This window comes from Hetaerina americana, unplaced genomic scaffold (assembly GCF_022747635.1).
Source record: "Hetaerina americana unplaced genomic scaffold, ioHetAmer1.1.p SCAF_3, whole genome shotgun sequence".
NCBI lineage: Eukaryota > Metazoa > Arthropoda > Insecta > Odonata > Calopterygidae > Hetaerina > Hetaerina americana.
In genome coordinates, this window is record NW_027286874.1 from 67,080,450 (window position 1) to 67,096,515 (window position 16,066).

Consider the following 16,066-nt stretch of genomic DNA (forward strand, 5'->3'; position numbering starts at 1 on the left):
GGATATGAAACATTTTCAATTAAGTTAGACCGTTCTTAAAAGTCAGTCAATTAATTGTTCATTTTAAAAAATACAGTCAAGGGTTCAGGACATTTAGTTCTTATTTTGGTCATTTAAAACGTTTTCGGGCGGTGTGGTATCATCGCAGTAACTCCATAAATATAATAAGCATTCTAATTGAGATGTGCTAAAATTTGAGCGACAAAGTTCGCCATGCACAAGCAACTTCTTCTCAATACTTTTATTTTTGTGCTTTATTTCTTTCTGTCATCTCTTCCTTCGTGTCCTTTTAATGGCACAATGAAAATATTTAAACTAATATGAAGTCGGATAAAGTATTTCTAATAATGTAATCTATGGAGAAATCCATAACTTTTCTCAAAATGAGCTTGAGACTACCACGTCAATTAAGTAAAGGCCGACCCAAAAAAGTGGAGAAATTGTTTACGAAGAAAAACATGGAACAAAACAGTTATAAAAGGAGATATCAAGATCTACGTCTACATGGTACCCTGCAACCCGCCACTAGGGTTTGTGGCAAGGGATGTTTTCACACCAGACATGGAACATCAAAAATTAAGTTTTTCTTAATTATTAGTGTACATACTCGAATATTTAATTTATTCAAATGATAAAAATCATGGTTACTACAGGTATTTTCCCTATGGTATCAAAGTGAACCATCTATACGAAAACTTGAGGAGCTGTAAGCAATAAAAAGGACAAATAAAGTTAAGTGAGATGTGTTAAGTGAGAATGAAAAAAGAAAAATACTTTCCCCCCCTCGCACAATTGGATAGTGTTATCCTAATCCCTTATTGTTCCTGGGAAAAATGTTATCTTAAGTCTATAGAAAAGACTAGCGAAAAAGGTCAGGACATCAGAAATGGATAAGAGTTGGTAGAATAATTTAGAGGGTAAATTACATTATTAATATTTGACTTAAGAAAATGCAGGGGCTCAAATCTCTTTCCGAACTAAAATAATGTAAAATTTGCTCTCGATAATGCTCAACAAAGATGCGAAACGCACCCAGGGCAACATGAGAGGGAAATGTCATTACCTAATACCACAACTGACAGCTCCAGCAAGCAAAGTCTTTCGTGTAAGTCTGTAGACCTTGTAACTCCCTACCAATTGGCATCAAAATCTGCCGCTTTGTCACTTTTTCTATGCTACTCTATATCCTTGTAGTGCGTCGAATAGAGATCCCTTAATTCTTCAGCTTTTGGGTTAACAAAAGGTTTTACTGCGGACTGATAGTCACTTCAACCATCAGGCTAAGCCAGCTGGAATTAAGAACTTCAATGATGATTATTCAATAAACAAAACCCATATTTTTTTACTTTCTGTACAAAAATTTAATTTCATGTTATATTGATATTTAATAGACAATGCATAAATGGTTTCCCTTTCCGCAAGACTGCATGGGACTACCATTAAAGAATGCAGTGCTTGTTATGATATTGATATTTTTCTTGATATCTTGCTTGATATTTTTGTTTTTCAAACACGTTTTTGATTTCATATATGTTCAATTTTTTCACTGAAGCAAAATTTTTGTCATGAAAATGTGACCGTTAAACCTACACCCAAATAATAGCTCATTTTCCATTTCATCCTGAAATTTAGTTGGTTTCATCTGTAGAGCATTTACAGGTTTATCTGACGTCTTTTCGTGACTACCTGGGTTCCAATACAATTCCTCATACAGGTCAATATGGTCCTGTACTTGAAGCATATAGATTTTTTCGAGCTATATATTTTTCTCTTTATTTTCTATAGCACAGAATATTCATATTTTTCAATAATAATATTAGACATCATCAAAGATTATCACGGAGTAGCCTTCCAAGCCAATCCATCACCTGCCAATCTCTTCATTCCTTCTTAGCTTCTTGCACTTATGTCCTCCATCATCTACTTCTCGCAAGTCACCCTTGCCCTTCCTGTGGAGTTATCCCTTTCCCCGCACCCAATCATCATGCAATAAAGTAAATTACAGTGCCTCAGAAAGTATCCAATTAGTTTTCCGCTTCTTCTTGTCAGTGACACTTATAGACACCTTTCTTCACCCACTCTTCAAAAGACTCATCCATTATTCACTCGTTCAATCCATTTTTTTATTCTTACTAGTCTCCAGCAATCCTCATTTTCGTCGATTATAATTTAATTTTATTCTACCACATTTTAATTCTATTATCCATTTCTGGTGACATAAAAGTGAATTAGTAGATGTTTTTAATCTCCTTTTGGCCATACCATATTTATTTGACTTTGGTACGTCCTTTTAATAATACTTTCATACGCATTACGCTGTATCAAATACGGGAATATTAATTAAATGGAAGAGTGAGCATGATGGTCTCAGTCACGGTCATACCTAGCTAATTATCCATTTAAATACTCAAATTTTACTATCGGTCATATGAAAATGAAATTTTCACTTAACATTGCGAATTCAAGTTGCCGTTAGCGAAACTTTAAGTTTACTCTCAGTTAATTTGACAGAGTAAGAATCTCATGTTCATGCAGTATTTTCCTAACTCATTCTGATTAATTTGATTCCTTGTGATTTTACTTCACAGTTCAACGAAACAATTTGACTTACAACTAATTTGAACTTTTAACCGTTTATTTTTGTCTAATGTTCACTTCATGCGGACAAAAATAACCGCGATGATTTAGTGAGAAAACTGGGGTCAATTAAGATAATAACCTTACCCCCCAAAAATACAGAAAATGTTGTAATTGCAAAAATTACATATTAATCAGATTATTCCTCGGATCTAGTATGCACATTCATTTCGGTTTAAAACACTAATATGAATTCAATGTCATTACTTTCCGCGTGAAAACATTTTTTTAAGGATTGCATTACCCAAAATTTTAAATGGATTATATTTCATGCATGCTAAATGCGATCTGTATGGAGTATGTATCGCATTATGTCTTCCAAATTCAAGATTAGGGTAGAATTAATGAACATTATGGTGACTTAATATGCACACGTATCGCTTAGCCAACTGAGACAATTTTTCGTCCGGATCCCTTCATTCAATACATTAAAATTTAATACACAACTATTTGGTTTAATCTTCAAAGAATCTTAACTTGCATGCATTTAGTAGGTTTTCAAATAGTTTTGTTTCGCCATTTCATCAGATTCTTTCACTATCACCATTCAACACCCAACAAGGGAATTAGTCCCATTCAAAATATTTGTTTGACGGTTTTTCTGTTGGTAAGTACGGACTGTAGAAGTGTTAACTAAATGTTATGTCCAATTGTCAAGAACCTCGCTTCAATCACCCATTTCTCGCTTAACACGATTTTAAGATTCATCTCAGAATATACGCATCTAATCTCGACATTTGCCAATCGACAGTCAAGATAGCCAGTGCCTTGGATCTTCAGAAGTGCTCCATTTCCATTCGTCGGGTTGCTCTCCTGACAAACGAAACCATCGGGTGCGAAGAAAACCGGGCGAAAGCCAGATGAAGCGGCAGATGTGAATAAAGATAGTCGTTGCAAGACTTCCATTGTGCTTGGGGATGCTGACGCATTCAATTTAAATTCCATCTCTTTGCACATAGTCGTCTGGCTCAGCAAATATACGCCTATATGAGACTGATGTGAAATTAGCGGCAGTGAACTCTGGGATAATCGCGTTTGGAGGCCATTTATCACGTGAAGTCAGAAGAATTGTCAAGAGAAAGTGCGAGAACAGGTTGGTTCAAAAGCTGCATGTACTCTCCTACGGTTATTTCAAGAAAGAGGGACGAGACATGGACATGAATTGAGAGTGTTACGCCGTCTCGAATCCACAGCCAAGTATTACACGCTCTTGAGTTGGAGTGAAGAGATTACAAAGACAGCCTGGAAAATGGGAAGAGCTCTAATGGTGGGCCAACCTGTTTATCACTCAACGGCATCTCCCTATTTTATTCCACTGCTCAAATTGATGCGTTCCCATGGGCTTATTTAGGTGGTAAGAATATTAGCCATAATGGCAGGCAGGTTTTGCTGAGTGTAGGTCTCCTTTTAGAATAACAAGTGCAATTGATTTCAAAAATGAAATATCGCAGGTGGCTGCATTAACGTCCGGAATAGATGGGTGAATTCATTAACTCAGCGGTTAATCCAAAGATTGAAGGTTCTACTAACTGCTGGGAAGGATGAAAACGTTAGCAATCAAAGAACATCCATGCGTACAATATATTTGAGCCCTCCTCGGACCATTGATGTTTGCATTTTGAGTGTTCCATTTTTCCTATGCCAAAAAATTGTTCCCATGTGTGAAACAAATTTTTACAACTTTGTATCGATTTTCCTAATTACATTCCTAACTTACCTCATAAACAGTATTTTTCACTACAACTTGATTTTAAAATATATATTTAATCGCTGAGTATGACTAAGTATATTGAGTTTAGCTGGTTCATTTATAAACAAATGTAGTTTTACCTAAAGCAAGAGAATATTTATATTTAGGTTTTGCCATTCATTAATTTATTTGATATTTCAAAATATCCTGTTACATATGGAATGATTGCAAGTAAAGAGGTCACGGTGACATTTATCAATAATATCACGAATTATTTCAATGGAGAAGGAAAAATTTTATAAATATGATATTTTATTCATTTGTTTACGAAAATATTAATTTAAATCATAAAGTACTCAGTAAATTGCCGAAACAAAATCTGGAAGATTGATAAATATATAGAATAATTTGGACAAACAATCCTCTGGAATACCTTAAATAATGGAAAATAAATATAGCAGCGAGTAATATTCTACGAATAAATTTTTTGTTTCCCCAATCGAATAATGTACCTTTAAGGGAGTCGTGGTTCGAATAATGGAAAATAAATATAGCAGCGATTACTATTCTACGAATAAAATATTTGTTTCCCCAATCGAATAATGTACCTTTAAGGGAGTCATGGTTCGCAGATTGCCATTTGAAGTATGATAGAGATTTCACTTATTTCTCAAAGTATATAGGGTAAGCTACTCCCCATGAACCACAACCTTGACGTGGAAGAAGAGTTTGTGTAGTCCCGATGACCCCTAAAGCTGTGCTGGCGGGAGCAATGATAATTGCTCCTGGCAGGGTCACTCATGCCAGATAGGTCAAAGAGTAGGAGCCAGACAAATGGCAGTCCACGTCGCGTCTGTTCCTCCATGAGGCCGTTGGAAAGGCGTCTGACCCTAGTGGGTTGGCCATTGAGTGTCATTATAAAGCACTATTGAGGAAGGCAACGGGAAATCACCTCAATTTTTAATCCCAAGATGCTTGTGATGGGCAGTAGAGAGAAAATGAGTCCTGGCAACTACGGCACTCTACTCAATCGCCTTGCGTGGCAATCGCCACGAAATCCTTGCAAAGCAAAACCGACAGCAGCAGCGCAGAATATGTAGAAGAAAACCGACTTATTAAGAAAAGGAAATTGCAATGTTAGGACAATATTGAAGACAGGAAAAATAGAATATATAAAACGAGTGATGGAGAGAGCAAAATAATATTCTCTACCATCCCGAAAAAAACTTGCGCCACTTATAAAAACACCCGAGCTACCCATGGCGTTATCACCATAAGCTACCTTGAGCAGCTTAGGGTGATAACTCCATGAGTGATGAGTCTCTTTCCCGGTTTTGCCCAGTTTCACGCAGAATTTGATGGCGTAGCGCTGGTCCGATAACCGGTTCAGGACGGAGTGTAACAAGGTCACGTTACAAAGGTTTCGCAAGGGAACGATCCGCGCTCCACAAAGGTTGGGAGCCAACTGCCACCAGCCTCCATCCTTTCCTGAGACTCTCCTCTCTCGAACCCAGCCAAAGAAACCGCTGCCCGTCCGTCCGTCTATCCAAGAGAAAATAAGTCCAACTACTTTTAGCATAGAGCTCGTAGACGTTTTAGGGCGGTGCGAGGTGAAATAGAAGAATATCGAGGATGACTGGAGTGTAATTCATAGAGAAATCTACATCTTAAGGGAAAAGAGCCAACGAGGGGTGTAAATAACATTAAACCAAAAGGCAGGAGGAAGCGTGGTAAACATAGAGCAAGTGACTGATAGAATATTATCAGTAGAATTAAAAGCGGAACCTACGAACTTGGTCATCGCTATGGTATATGTACATGCCACCAAGCAATCATAGGGTGGAAGAAGTTGGTAGGGTATACGATCAGGTAGAGGAAATAATCGCGGGTGTTCCTAGATAGTCTAATTAATAACGAACTAATTATACTTAATAGACTATCGTTTTGGTCTAGAAAATAGCATGCAATTTAACCCATTTGGGTGAAAGTATTTGGTGACAAAAAACGGTCAAGTTAAATCTTTGCAGCGTATATATTTTCTTAAAATTCGCGGATTTTATCTAAGTTTTGTAAATTACATTTTAAATAGCAAGTAAAGCTTGAAAGGATACATATACAACACTTTATCTAGGTTATTGAGTTCATTAAAAAGATGGTCGTGAATTAAAAGCCCTTTCGACCATGTTAAACGTTCTGCCATTTTTTCATATCATAAAAATCGAAGAGTAATGGATTTGAACCTGACAGAAGTTGAAATGATAAGTATCACTCACTTTTTGGGTATAATTATTACAGTGCTTGTAAAATAAGGTCTTTATTTTCATTGAAAATAGAAAACGGCATTGGGAGTTATGTACAGAAGATAATATGCAACAATAAAAAAACAAAAACAACGTCATGGAAAAATATGTAACAACAATATGCACATTCACAAAATAATGTCTCGCACGGCAACTGAGAATGTTTCTCTCTATAAATTTCTCATTACTCCAACAGTTTGATGATGGGACGCACAATAATCGCGGCGGAGGGAAACAAGACCGTGGATCTTGACCGCTCACGGTCGGTTGAATACAGTTGAGAAGAATGTCACTTGTGGTACGTCAATTGTCCAGCAATGAAGACGAACGGCTGCCTATTCTTTTTCAGTGATAACCTCCGTGTCCGCCCCCACTGCCACCTCCTCCACCACCTCCACCATAGCCTCCTACGCTCTCCCAATCAATTGTACTGTAACCACTTGACCCGTACCCGTAGCCTCCGCCACCTCCTCCGCCGTAACCTCCGCCGCCATGCCCTCCCCCACCGCCGCCATGCCCTCCTCCACCGCCGGGACCCTCGACTATGTAGCTTCCATGCCCACCGCCGCCTCCGTGACCGCCACCGCCTCCGTGACCGCCACCGCCTCCGTGACCTCCTCCGAAACCACCTCCGTGACCACCGCCGCCTCCGTAGCCACCGCCTCCTCCGTGCCCGCCTCCGTGACCACCGCCCCCTCCGTAACTGCCTACGAAGCCTCCTCCGAACCCGCCTCCGTATCCTCCCCCATGGCCTCCACCCCCATAGCCGCCGCCTCCTCCATGACCATCCCCGAGACCACCATCCCCAAAGCCGCCCCCATATCCACCTCCTCCGTGGCCTCCGCCCCCATAGCCACCTCCTCCGTGACCTCCACCTCCGTATCCACCTCCTCCGCCTCCATAGCCACCTCCTCCGCCTCCGTGACCACTTCCAGTGATGAAATCCAACAAGCCGTGTCCACCGCCTCCATGACCGCCATCGCCGAATCCACCACCGTAACCGCCATCATCGTGGCCTCCACCCCCGTGCCCACCGCCGCCGCCGCCGAAGCCCTTGCCACTACCTCCTCCATAGCCTCCACCGCCGCCTCCGTGACCTCCACCGTAGCCCCCTCCGTGTCCGCCGCCGCCGCCTCCGTGTCCGCCGCCGCCGCCTCCGTGTCCGCCGCCCCCTCCGTGGCCTCCCCCGCCACCTCCATCGAGGTGGACGATCCCGTGGTCCACGTGAAGTTCCTGTTCAACTGGAGGCCCCACAACGATTACTCCACCTCCGCCGCCGCCGCCACCACCGTGACCTTTGCCTCCGCCCCCGCCATGGCCGCCCCCGTGACCTCCGCCACCGCCGAAGCCACCACCGTGTCCTCCGCCCCCACCGAAACCACCTCCGTGACCTCCGCCCCCACCGAAACCACCTCCGTGACCTCCGCCCCCACCGAAGCCGCCCCCGTGACCTCCGCCTCCACCGAAGCCGCCCCCGTGTCCCCCGCCTCCGTAGGCAATAATGTCGTGGCCGCCTCCGCCGAAGTCACCGCCTCCACCTCCGTATCCCCCGCCCCCGTCGTCACCATGCCCCTTGACCTTCACGTGCTTCACAATGGTCTTGGTGTGGTGGATGTTCTTGATAAAGTACGGTACGTGGATCACGATCTTTTTCCTGGGAAAATATCCGGCCACCGATTATAAGGCGTGAGACATTGGACCACCGCCGCCGGCCCCCCCACCGCGAGGGCCTAGCCCCGATTCTGAGGGAAATTTCGTTGCTTTAATGCCCGCCTTTTAATCATTTGAAAATGGGGTCAAATTCATTATCCTCTAATCGTATTTCCCGTGAGAAGAATACTATTCCAAAGTTTAGGTTTTTGGTTATTTTCATGAGGACAAGAATAATTCGTTTCATATGCGACAAAATCGAAGCGGTCAGTTGATTTCACCTCATGCTTTGAGTTTTGAAAATCATAAGCTTGAAATAAAGTCCCTTAGTGACAGGCACATACGCACTCTAATCTCCAAAATTTTTACGACAGGTAAATTAAGAAAATAGTTATAGTTATATAGTTACTAAGCACTAATGATTAAGGTTTCCAACATTTTTGTGTTTAGTAAATGTCAGGTAAAAAATCGAATTTTTAGACATTCATTTTCCACTCGAAAATTATGATTCTATAGAACATGGTGGGGACAAGATTCCCTGAGGATATTATTTATGTTATTGAAATGCTTTTTCAAATTATAAAAACAATAAGGGAAATGTAAAATAGTACAGAAATAGAGTACACTTAAAATGAAAAAGAAGGGAAAAGTAATGAGATAATTAGGAGAATGAATACATTTGAAAAAGATAAGTTTAAAACAGAAAAGGTGAAGAAATAAAATTTTTTAAAATTAATTTGGTGAAGAGCGTTGTATATACCCAAAACGGTCTATCCGTGGGTCGTATGCCCAGCAACAATAAGTATTTATTGAGGAAACTGGATGAGTGTAAATCGAACGGATCGGCTTTTCAAATGTAAGCATGGAAAGCGGGAAAATAAGCTGAATATACGAAGTGTAGAATGTGGTAAAGAAAGAGAGGAAGTTGTCGGGGAAATCCGAATATGACAGAAAAAGTTGTATGAGGAAGCAATGTGTGATAGCAGAATATTTAGGGAAAAAGCTGAGTTAGAAGGGATAATTTTAGCTATGAGAGCAACCGAAATAAACAAGGATAATCATGAAGGATACGAGGAGGGGAGTAGAAAGTATTGAGGAGCTGAAGAAGAAAATATTGATGAGAAGTTTTACATAAGGTAGGACTGTTTTATAAGTCCCATAAGTACGTTTAATATTTTTCAGTGGACAACGTTTGAAACCTAATTCTAGAACATAAAATACCTATAATAACAATAAATTCAAAATCAGAGCTGGTTACTAAGCATAAAAACCTAATATTATATGAATGTGATGTGAAATACTCACCCTCCATGGCCATGACCACCGCCCGCTTCACAAATACTGGACAATAAGACGACTAATATCACAGACAACAACTGAAAGAGAATAATTTGATTATGAGATTAAAAAAATAAGATGACAGCATTAAATCAAAAACACGAAAAGAGAAAACGATTTTTATCGATGGGGTTTAAAGGTCGCGAGATATATGCTAGATGATAAATACTAAAAATAGCAAAGATAAAGTTAAACAAAATAATCTTTGATTTTTACACAGTTCACAGCTTTCTATTCGCAAATGTTTCTAATGCACCCCATATCCTGGGGTATCGGAAAAATCATGAACTAATATAGTGAACTACCATTTCATTTCCTATGGTATAAATGTTAGTATTATTAACTGAATTTTTTAAAATAGTGCCCTTCCATTGGTTGAGTTTTCGACTAATAAGTAAATTGTTGAGTGGCACAGCTTTTAGCTGGGCGCAATGATTTAGAGAGAACTGCACAAGCAAGTTATTCGAAATGGAAGCCGATTATTTCAGTATTTTTAAAATGTAGATCCCGACGGGCTTCAAATTTGCCGGAAGTATTGGGCTATATTCCACAATAAAATGTCTAAAAGGCCGAACGAAGTATGTAAGATTGTAACTCCTCTAAAATCGTTGAACACGACTCTAAGCTAAACCACAACAGCAAATACGAAGCGCAAATGTACATTTTAATCACACTTAACGCAGATGTAATCCACAGCGAGAGGAAAAGCCGTGGAAGAAAAACTTTGAGGAAGTGACATACCGCTTCCTTCGACACCATCTCTGTGACTCTCCAAGATACAACTATCCTCGACCGAAGGCGCACAGTGAGTATGCTCTCTCGACCATCCTTACCCCACTTATATACAGGGGAACCTCGGATGGGAAGTGAAGGTGGAGAGAAGGGCGAATATGGTCCATCAATCCCCAAACTTCCCCTCCCCTCTCCCACTGGGTCGCATACAAAATCCGATCTTCTCGAAAAAGTTTCTCCCCTCCACTCCCACCTCTTTCCCATCGCAACTTACTCGCCCTTACCCATCTTCAAAAGCCTGACTCACCCCTGACACCGAGAGTCAACCTTTCACCAACAGCAACACACACACACAAACCGACCAACCCTCTCCCTTACCCGTGTGAGGCTCCTGGGAAGTAAAGATCTTCAAAACCACTATTTCCCGAGTCCTTACTCTCTCTTTCTCGCCATCCCAGACCGGTGTACCCCCCACACCACAATTTACCGACCGCGGATGTGCCCTTCCCATCGCTGAAAAATTCGCCACGTATGGAGGAGACGGAAGGGGAGGGGTCTCTCTCGGAAATGCACACAGGCGCGCGTTCACATGTGGGCCGCGGGAGGATGGCCTCGCGAAGATCACCCCGTCACGAGTCGACGGTCACAGAGAGCCACTACGGTTCGGCGACGACGGCGGATGATCCGCGGGAACGAGTGGGCGTGTGGGGGAGCGGGTGCGGGCAGCGAGGGGCGGGAGGCTTGCCGCGCCGTCAAAAGACCGGAAGGAAAAGAGTCGGAGGCTTGCTTTGCGGGAATGGCCCAAGGAGGAAGCTCTTGAGCTCGGAGCCTTGCCCTTGGTTCGAAGAGGTCCCTCATACAGCGGAGAGGAGAGCCGACAGTAGGCAAAATGGGGGGCTGGGCCCCACGGTGCGGGCACGAAGTGCTTTAAAATTCGTTCCTTGGCACTGAAAAATATATCGGTGTTTCCTCCGTGGATATGAACGGTAGGGACAAGTGCCTACCTTGTCCTAATGAATTTGCAGCTCAAGGTATTTGAAATTGAACTTGAATTGGTAATTGAAAACACTATTGACAAGTTTATTGGGATAATTCTCTTTATAGATCATGTATATTTTTGCAGTGATGTTCCATAGATTTTGGTTTCAAAGCCGGATTAAAAAAGGTTCAATATCTGTAGGTGGTACACTGATTTTAAATACTGATCGATTGAAAGGTAAGTTTCATTTTTAATATATGCTGTGATGTTGCAGTAAAATGCTGCACGAAACGGTAGCTGTTTTCAATGGGTCGTTTCAAATATTCAGGTGCTTATTCCCTCATCGATCTCCAAGCATTCGGCAAGAGAATATAATTAATCAAAAGTTGCAATAATTATATATTTTATTATTTACATACATTCACACTCAGACTATTCATAATCATTTTATATCGAATTCACGATAGGAATCGATCATGATCATGAAAACCACAAATATGTTTGATATGGATTATATGTTTTCCAGATTAACATTTCTTCCCTATTCACACTTTTAGATATAAGGAAAAATAAGAAATTAAAATACTCAAATACGTTGATTATATTCTTCTAGAGGTTTGTTCCAAAAAATGAAATTGACTCGAGACGAAAAACCTCACGCGGACAGAACTGTTTTTTCGGCATCGTATAGAAGGTCATGTAATGGCTCTAGACTTACAATAAGAAAAAAAGACTCTGCTCTTCTCTTATCTCACTGAGATATAATCCACCAGCATTGCGCCCTCAAGATATTCTTGCACTGGAATAATTATTTGATCGTAATATTTCAATTTTCTCCTATTGAAATGACAAGAAATGACTGTTTCTTTGTATGACTAGTTTTAGTCGCTCACCAAAGCCCTCTTCTGTGATCTTTGTTGAGTGACTACTTTCTCACTCTAAGCTGAAATTATCATAAAAATCAAAGAACGAAGTTCAATTTGCGATAAATTTAAGGCATTGGCCCAAAAACTTGTTGACCGAATTAGGAACACCAATACACCAAACACTATCGGTATTTTCCCCGAAAGCCTCCACGCTTGCAAGGTGAACCCGATTCGGAGGGTCGATACGGGACCTTCGCCCCTTTCTCCGCGTACACCTTCTCCCATTAACCCTAGCCTCCTGCCCCTTCCATTCTTCCTCGCCCCCTCCTTCCCTCGTGTCCACCTTGCCTGCGAGCAGAGCAGCATCCCACTTTCCCTCACACACACAAAAGAACCTCTGAGGTGAGAAGTGAGATAAAAGGATGCTATGTCGTCGCAAACCTTTTTTTCCGCTCGCCTCGGTATCGGAAGGGGAGCAACATCGCGCCCTCACAGAGCGAGCCTAGAAAGAGAGAGTAAGAGCCCGCCGTTGGGGGTCGCGAAGTGGGGGGTGGGAAGTTTAGCCACGGTGAGGGGGGATTGAATGGGTGAGTTTTTGCGCCAGTGCACCCACCGGCGGAAGCTTTGTTGTGGCTTGAACCTCTCGCTTCGAGGAGAAGCGTTCCTCTCAAATACGTTACGGCCGGGAAGTAGATGATGCACGGCTTGAAAGTCGTAATCAAACGCAATTCGTCTGATTTTAGTAGCATTGGCTATATTAAGTCCCCAATGGACCTCTCTTACTGATCGTAATGTTGGCTATGGAGGTCCAAAAGGTGATCTCTTAATGTCCGTGAGAATCACAAAATTCTGAGGGGCTACATTGCATCCCGTCACCAATATTTTTTAAGTATTCGTTTACATATTTTTCATTATGAAATTTCAAAAAAATTTCTTGTTTCCTTGCTATGAAGCATCACCTGATATCGTTCCTAATTAGTATATAAGTTTACGAATAATAATCGGATGAAACCCGTTAACTCCCTCTATTAAGTGCCTTATGATGTTTGGAACAAGGATTTTTTTAACATCATTGTGACTATTTGTATCGCATATGCTTAATTTTTAGCTCGGCCTTGTCTGCTTCAACATTATTGTCAGCGTACTTTAAAATGGTTGTTATAATGTGCTCACCCATCTCACCTGACGACCGCTGTCTCCGGGCACAAAAAATGCAACTTTGAATACAAAGCATTTTGACTATGTATGATCTGAGAAAACATTTTAATACTCCACTTTCTAAAACTTTTTACGAGAGAATAACCGTCAACGAAGTTCATGCACATCCTTATGTACGTAATCTTATTATAAATTAAAGAAAAAATGTCGATTTAAATTAAATAATGAAATTTATTATTTATGAGATGCCTCAAGCATTTCCCGCCATTGCCGCATACCCGCATTTCTAACCAGCCATCATGGGCACAGTGAAATCTTCACAGGAGCGATAGTTAATTATAATGAGAGAATTAGGGAGCGGTAATGAATGCGAGGTAGAACCGGGATGAGTACGATTTCGTGACTCCAAATTTGGAATGAGGCGAATCTGCAGGCGCGATCGTTATAATATCAAAAAAAAAATAAATTGACCTCCAGAGAAAGTTCACTTGACAAATCTGCAACTTTGTTATCTATTCTTTTTTTTTATTATCTTCAAGAAATTTTAAGTGCGTGAGAAGTTTTGAGCAGTTTTAGATAGCTCTAAAACAATTAAACCATCCCCGTAATTAAAATAAATCATGGGAAGTACACATCTGCGTGAGAAGGTCATAAGTAGAAGTTTAATTACTCTCCTGCTTCACGATCTTACACGCCACCAGTTATTCAAAACTGTAAACCACCCAAGGTTCATTCCGTTATCCATGGTACTTTCTGTAACCAATGTTAATTTTTATACCCTTAGATAGTACTCCTGGTAACGATTAAGAGGTCTCATACCCAAAGGAGAGTCTGCAACAGCATTAAAAAAAACTATGCGATGGCCTTAAAACTAGACATTATCGTTTTCTCGTGGCCCGTTTTTCCTTGGCATCCCAAGAAGCCACTCTTGTCCTGTCCCAGGTGTATTACCCAAAAGGCTAGCAGAATACATGGCCTAGATATAATTTAGTAGGTGTAAAGTAGATTTCTTCCAGAAATATTCGTCCTAGGTCAATGTTTCACCTGCAAATTCTGTCCATAAAGGATGAATGACCCAACCCCTTGGACTGGGAGCAAGGTTCCGATATCTTAAATCCCAGCATAAATTTAATTGATGCTTCTCAACAAGTGTGTGCAGATATCAATTAGTTGCACTAATATGCTTTTTATTAATTAGACGTCAGGTCTGCGAAAATAAGCCCGATGTTAGAATTCTAATAGAGGTCAGTGATTTTAGCAAAGATAGCGGAAATTGAAAGAAAAATTCCGAATCAATGGAACGAGATACCCAGAGATATTTAAGGCGAAACTGAGTAAAATGCTTTGAAGACCCATTCCCAAAATCGGTTTGTACGCAAATAGAAAGGATCACGATACGGCTCACGACCGAAAACTTTCACAAGAGCACCTACAGCATTGCGAATAAAAACTGAATTGCATTGAGTGGTAAAAGGAAATGAAGAAGGTAAATTGAGTGCTCATTGTAATTAATATGCAACTGGTTTCCAGTGAACGCCACATGAGCAAAAGGGAACCCGGAGTCGAAAAACTCAAGCTTTCTCCAAAAATATTTAGAAGTGATATATGGGGCAGGGGGCCATTACGCTTGAAATAATTTGAGATTCCTATGCTTGAGGTTTTTTTAATAGATTGATAAATTAAATACTATCGCAGCTGAGCTAAATCAATCAATCAAAATTTAATTTTGACTAAGATGCACAAAGACAGATACATGCCACGGGCAATTTAATTTTTAGCAGTGAACTTTTATTTTATTAAACATTACCTAAAAACAATAAAGTAGCTGGGAGCGAGAGAAGGCGGTTGGGTCAAAGAAGAAATATGACAGTATGAAATAACATATTGATTAACTAACTTTCATTTTAGTACAGAGTTTTAATCTAAATTGAAAAGATTCATGACGTAGGCACTTCAAAAATACGGATTGATTACAGAAATACGTATTATACTTTATGCTATAAATTATGGCAATATGAACTATGCCATAAAGTAAGCTGAAAATGGCTACGGGGAAATTGATTTCGGTAATTGAAAATGAGATTATTTTAGTTAGTTTTCATTGTTCAAAATTATCACAGAAGTAATAACTTTGAACTATGGAAAATCTGCAAGCGTAAATTACGAGGGTCATCCGGAAATTAGTACCCGTTCGTGAAATAAAGACACAAAAGTAAATATTAACAAACATAAAAAATTTTCTTTGAAAGAGGATACTTTAAACTACTTCTCAACATAATCTCCAAGCAAATTAAGGCATTTGTCATAACGTGTGACAAGTTTCTGTATTCCTGCTGCATAGTCCTTCGCCGCCAGCTCATTGAGATACGCGAGGGACCCATCTTGCACAAATTTTTGCATAATGCAGATGGTGTTTAACAATTTCATGAACAATTGTTCGAGAAACATTGGGAAAATGCTCACAGATGTCATCAATTGTGACGCGCCGATCGTTCCTCACGAATTCGTCAACTGAGCTCACCAGTTGGTCTGTAATGACAGACGGTCTCCCCGAACGCTCATCGTCGTGTGTGTTCCCCCTCCCCATGTACAAGTTGCGACACCACCGCCGAACAGACGACTCGTCCATTACATTGTCTCCATACACCTCCTTTAATTGGCGATGAATATCACATGGGCGAACGTTTCTTGCATTGAGGAATTTAATCACTGCCCT

General features: G+C 40.7%; 1 protein-coding gene across 1 annotated transcript in view; it reads right to left on the minus strand.

The window, feature by feature from the left end:
• Positions 1–6,972: 6,972 nt before the first annotated feature.
• Positions 6,973–16,066, minus strand: part of LOC139690420 (uncharacterized) — a 62,112-nt gene continuing 53,018 nt past the window's right edge. Inside the window, exons 2-3 of the mRNA XM_071587870.1 lie at positions 9,583–9,653; positions 6,973–8,281 (exon numbers count right to left, since the gene is read on the minus strand). Of these exons, the coding sequence (XP_071443971.1) occupies positions 6,973–8,281; positions 9,583–9,653 (1,380 nt within the window). The remainder of the gene's footprint in view (positions 8,282–9,582; positions 9,654–16,066) is intronic.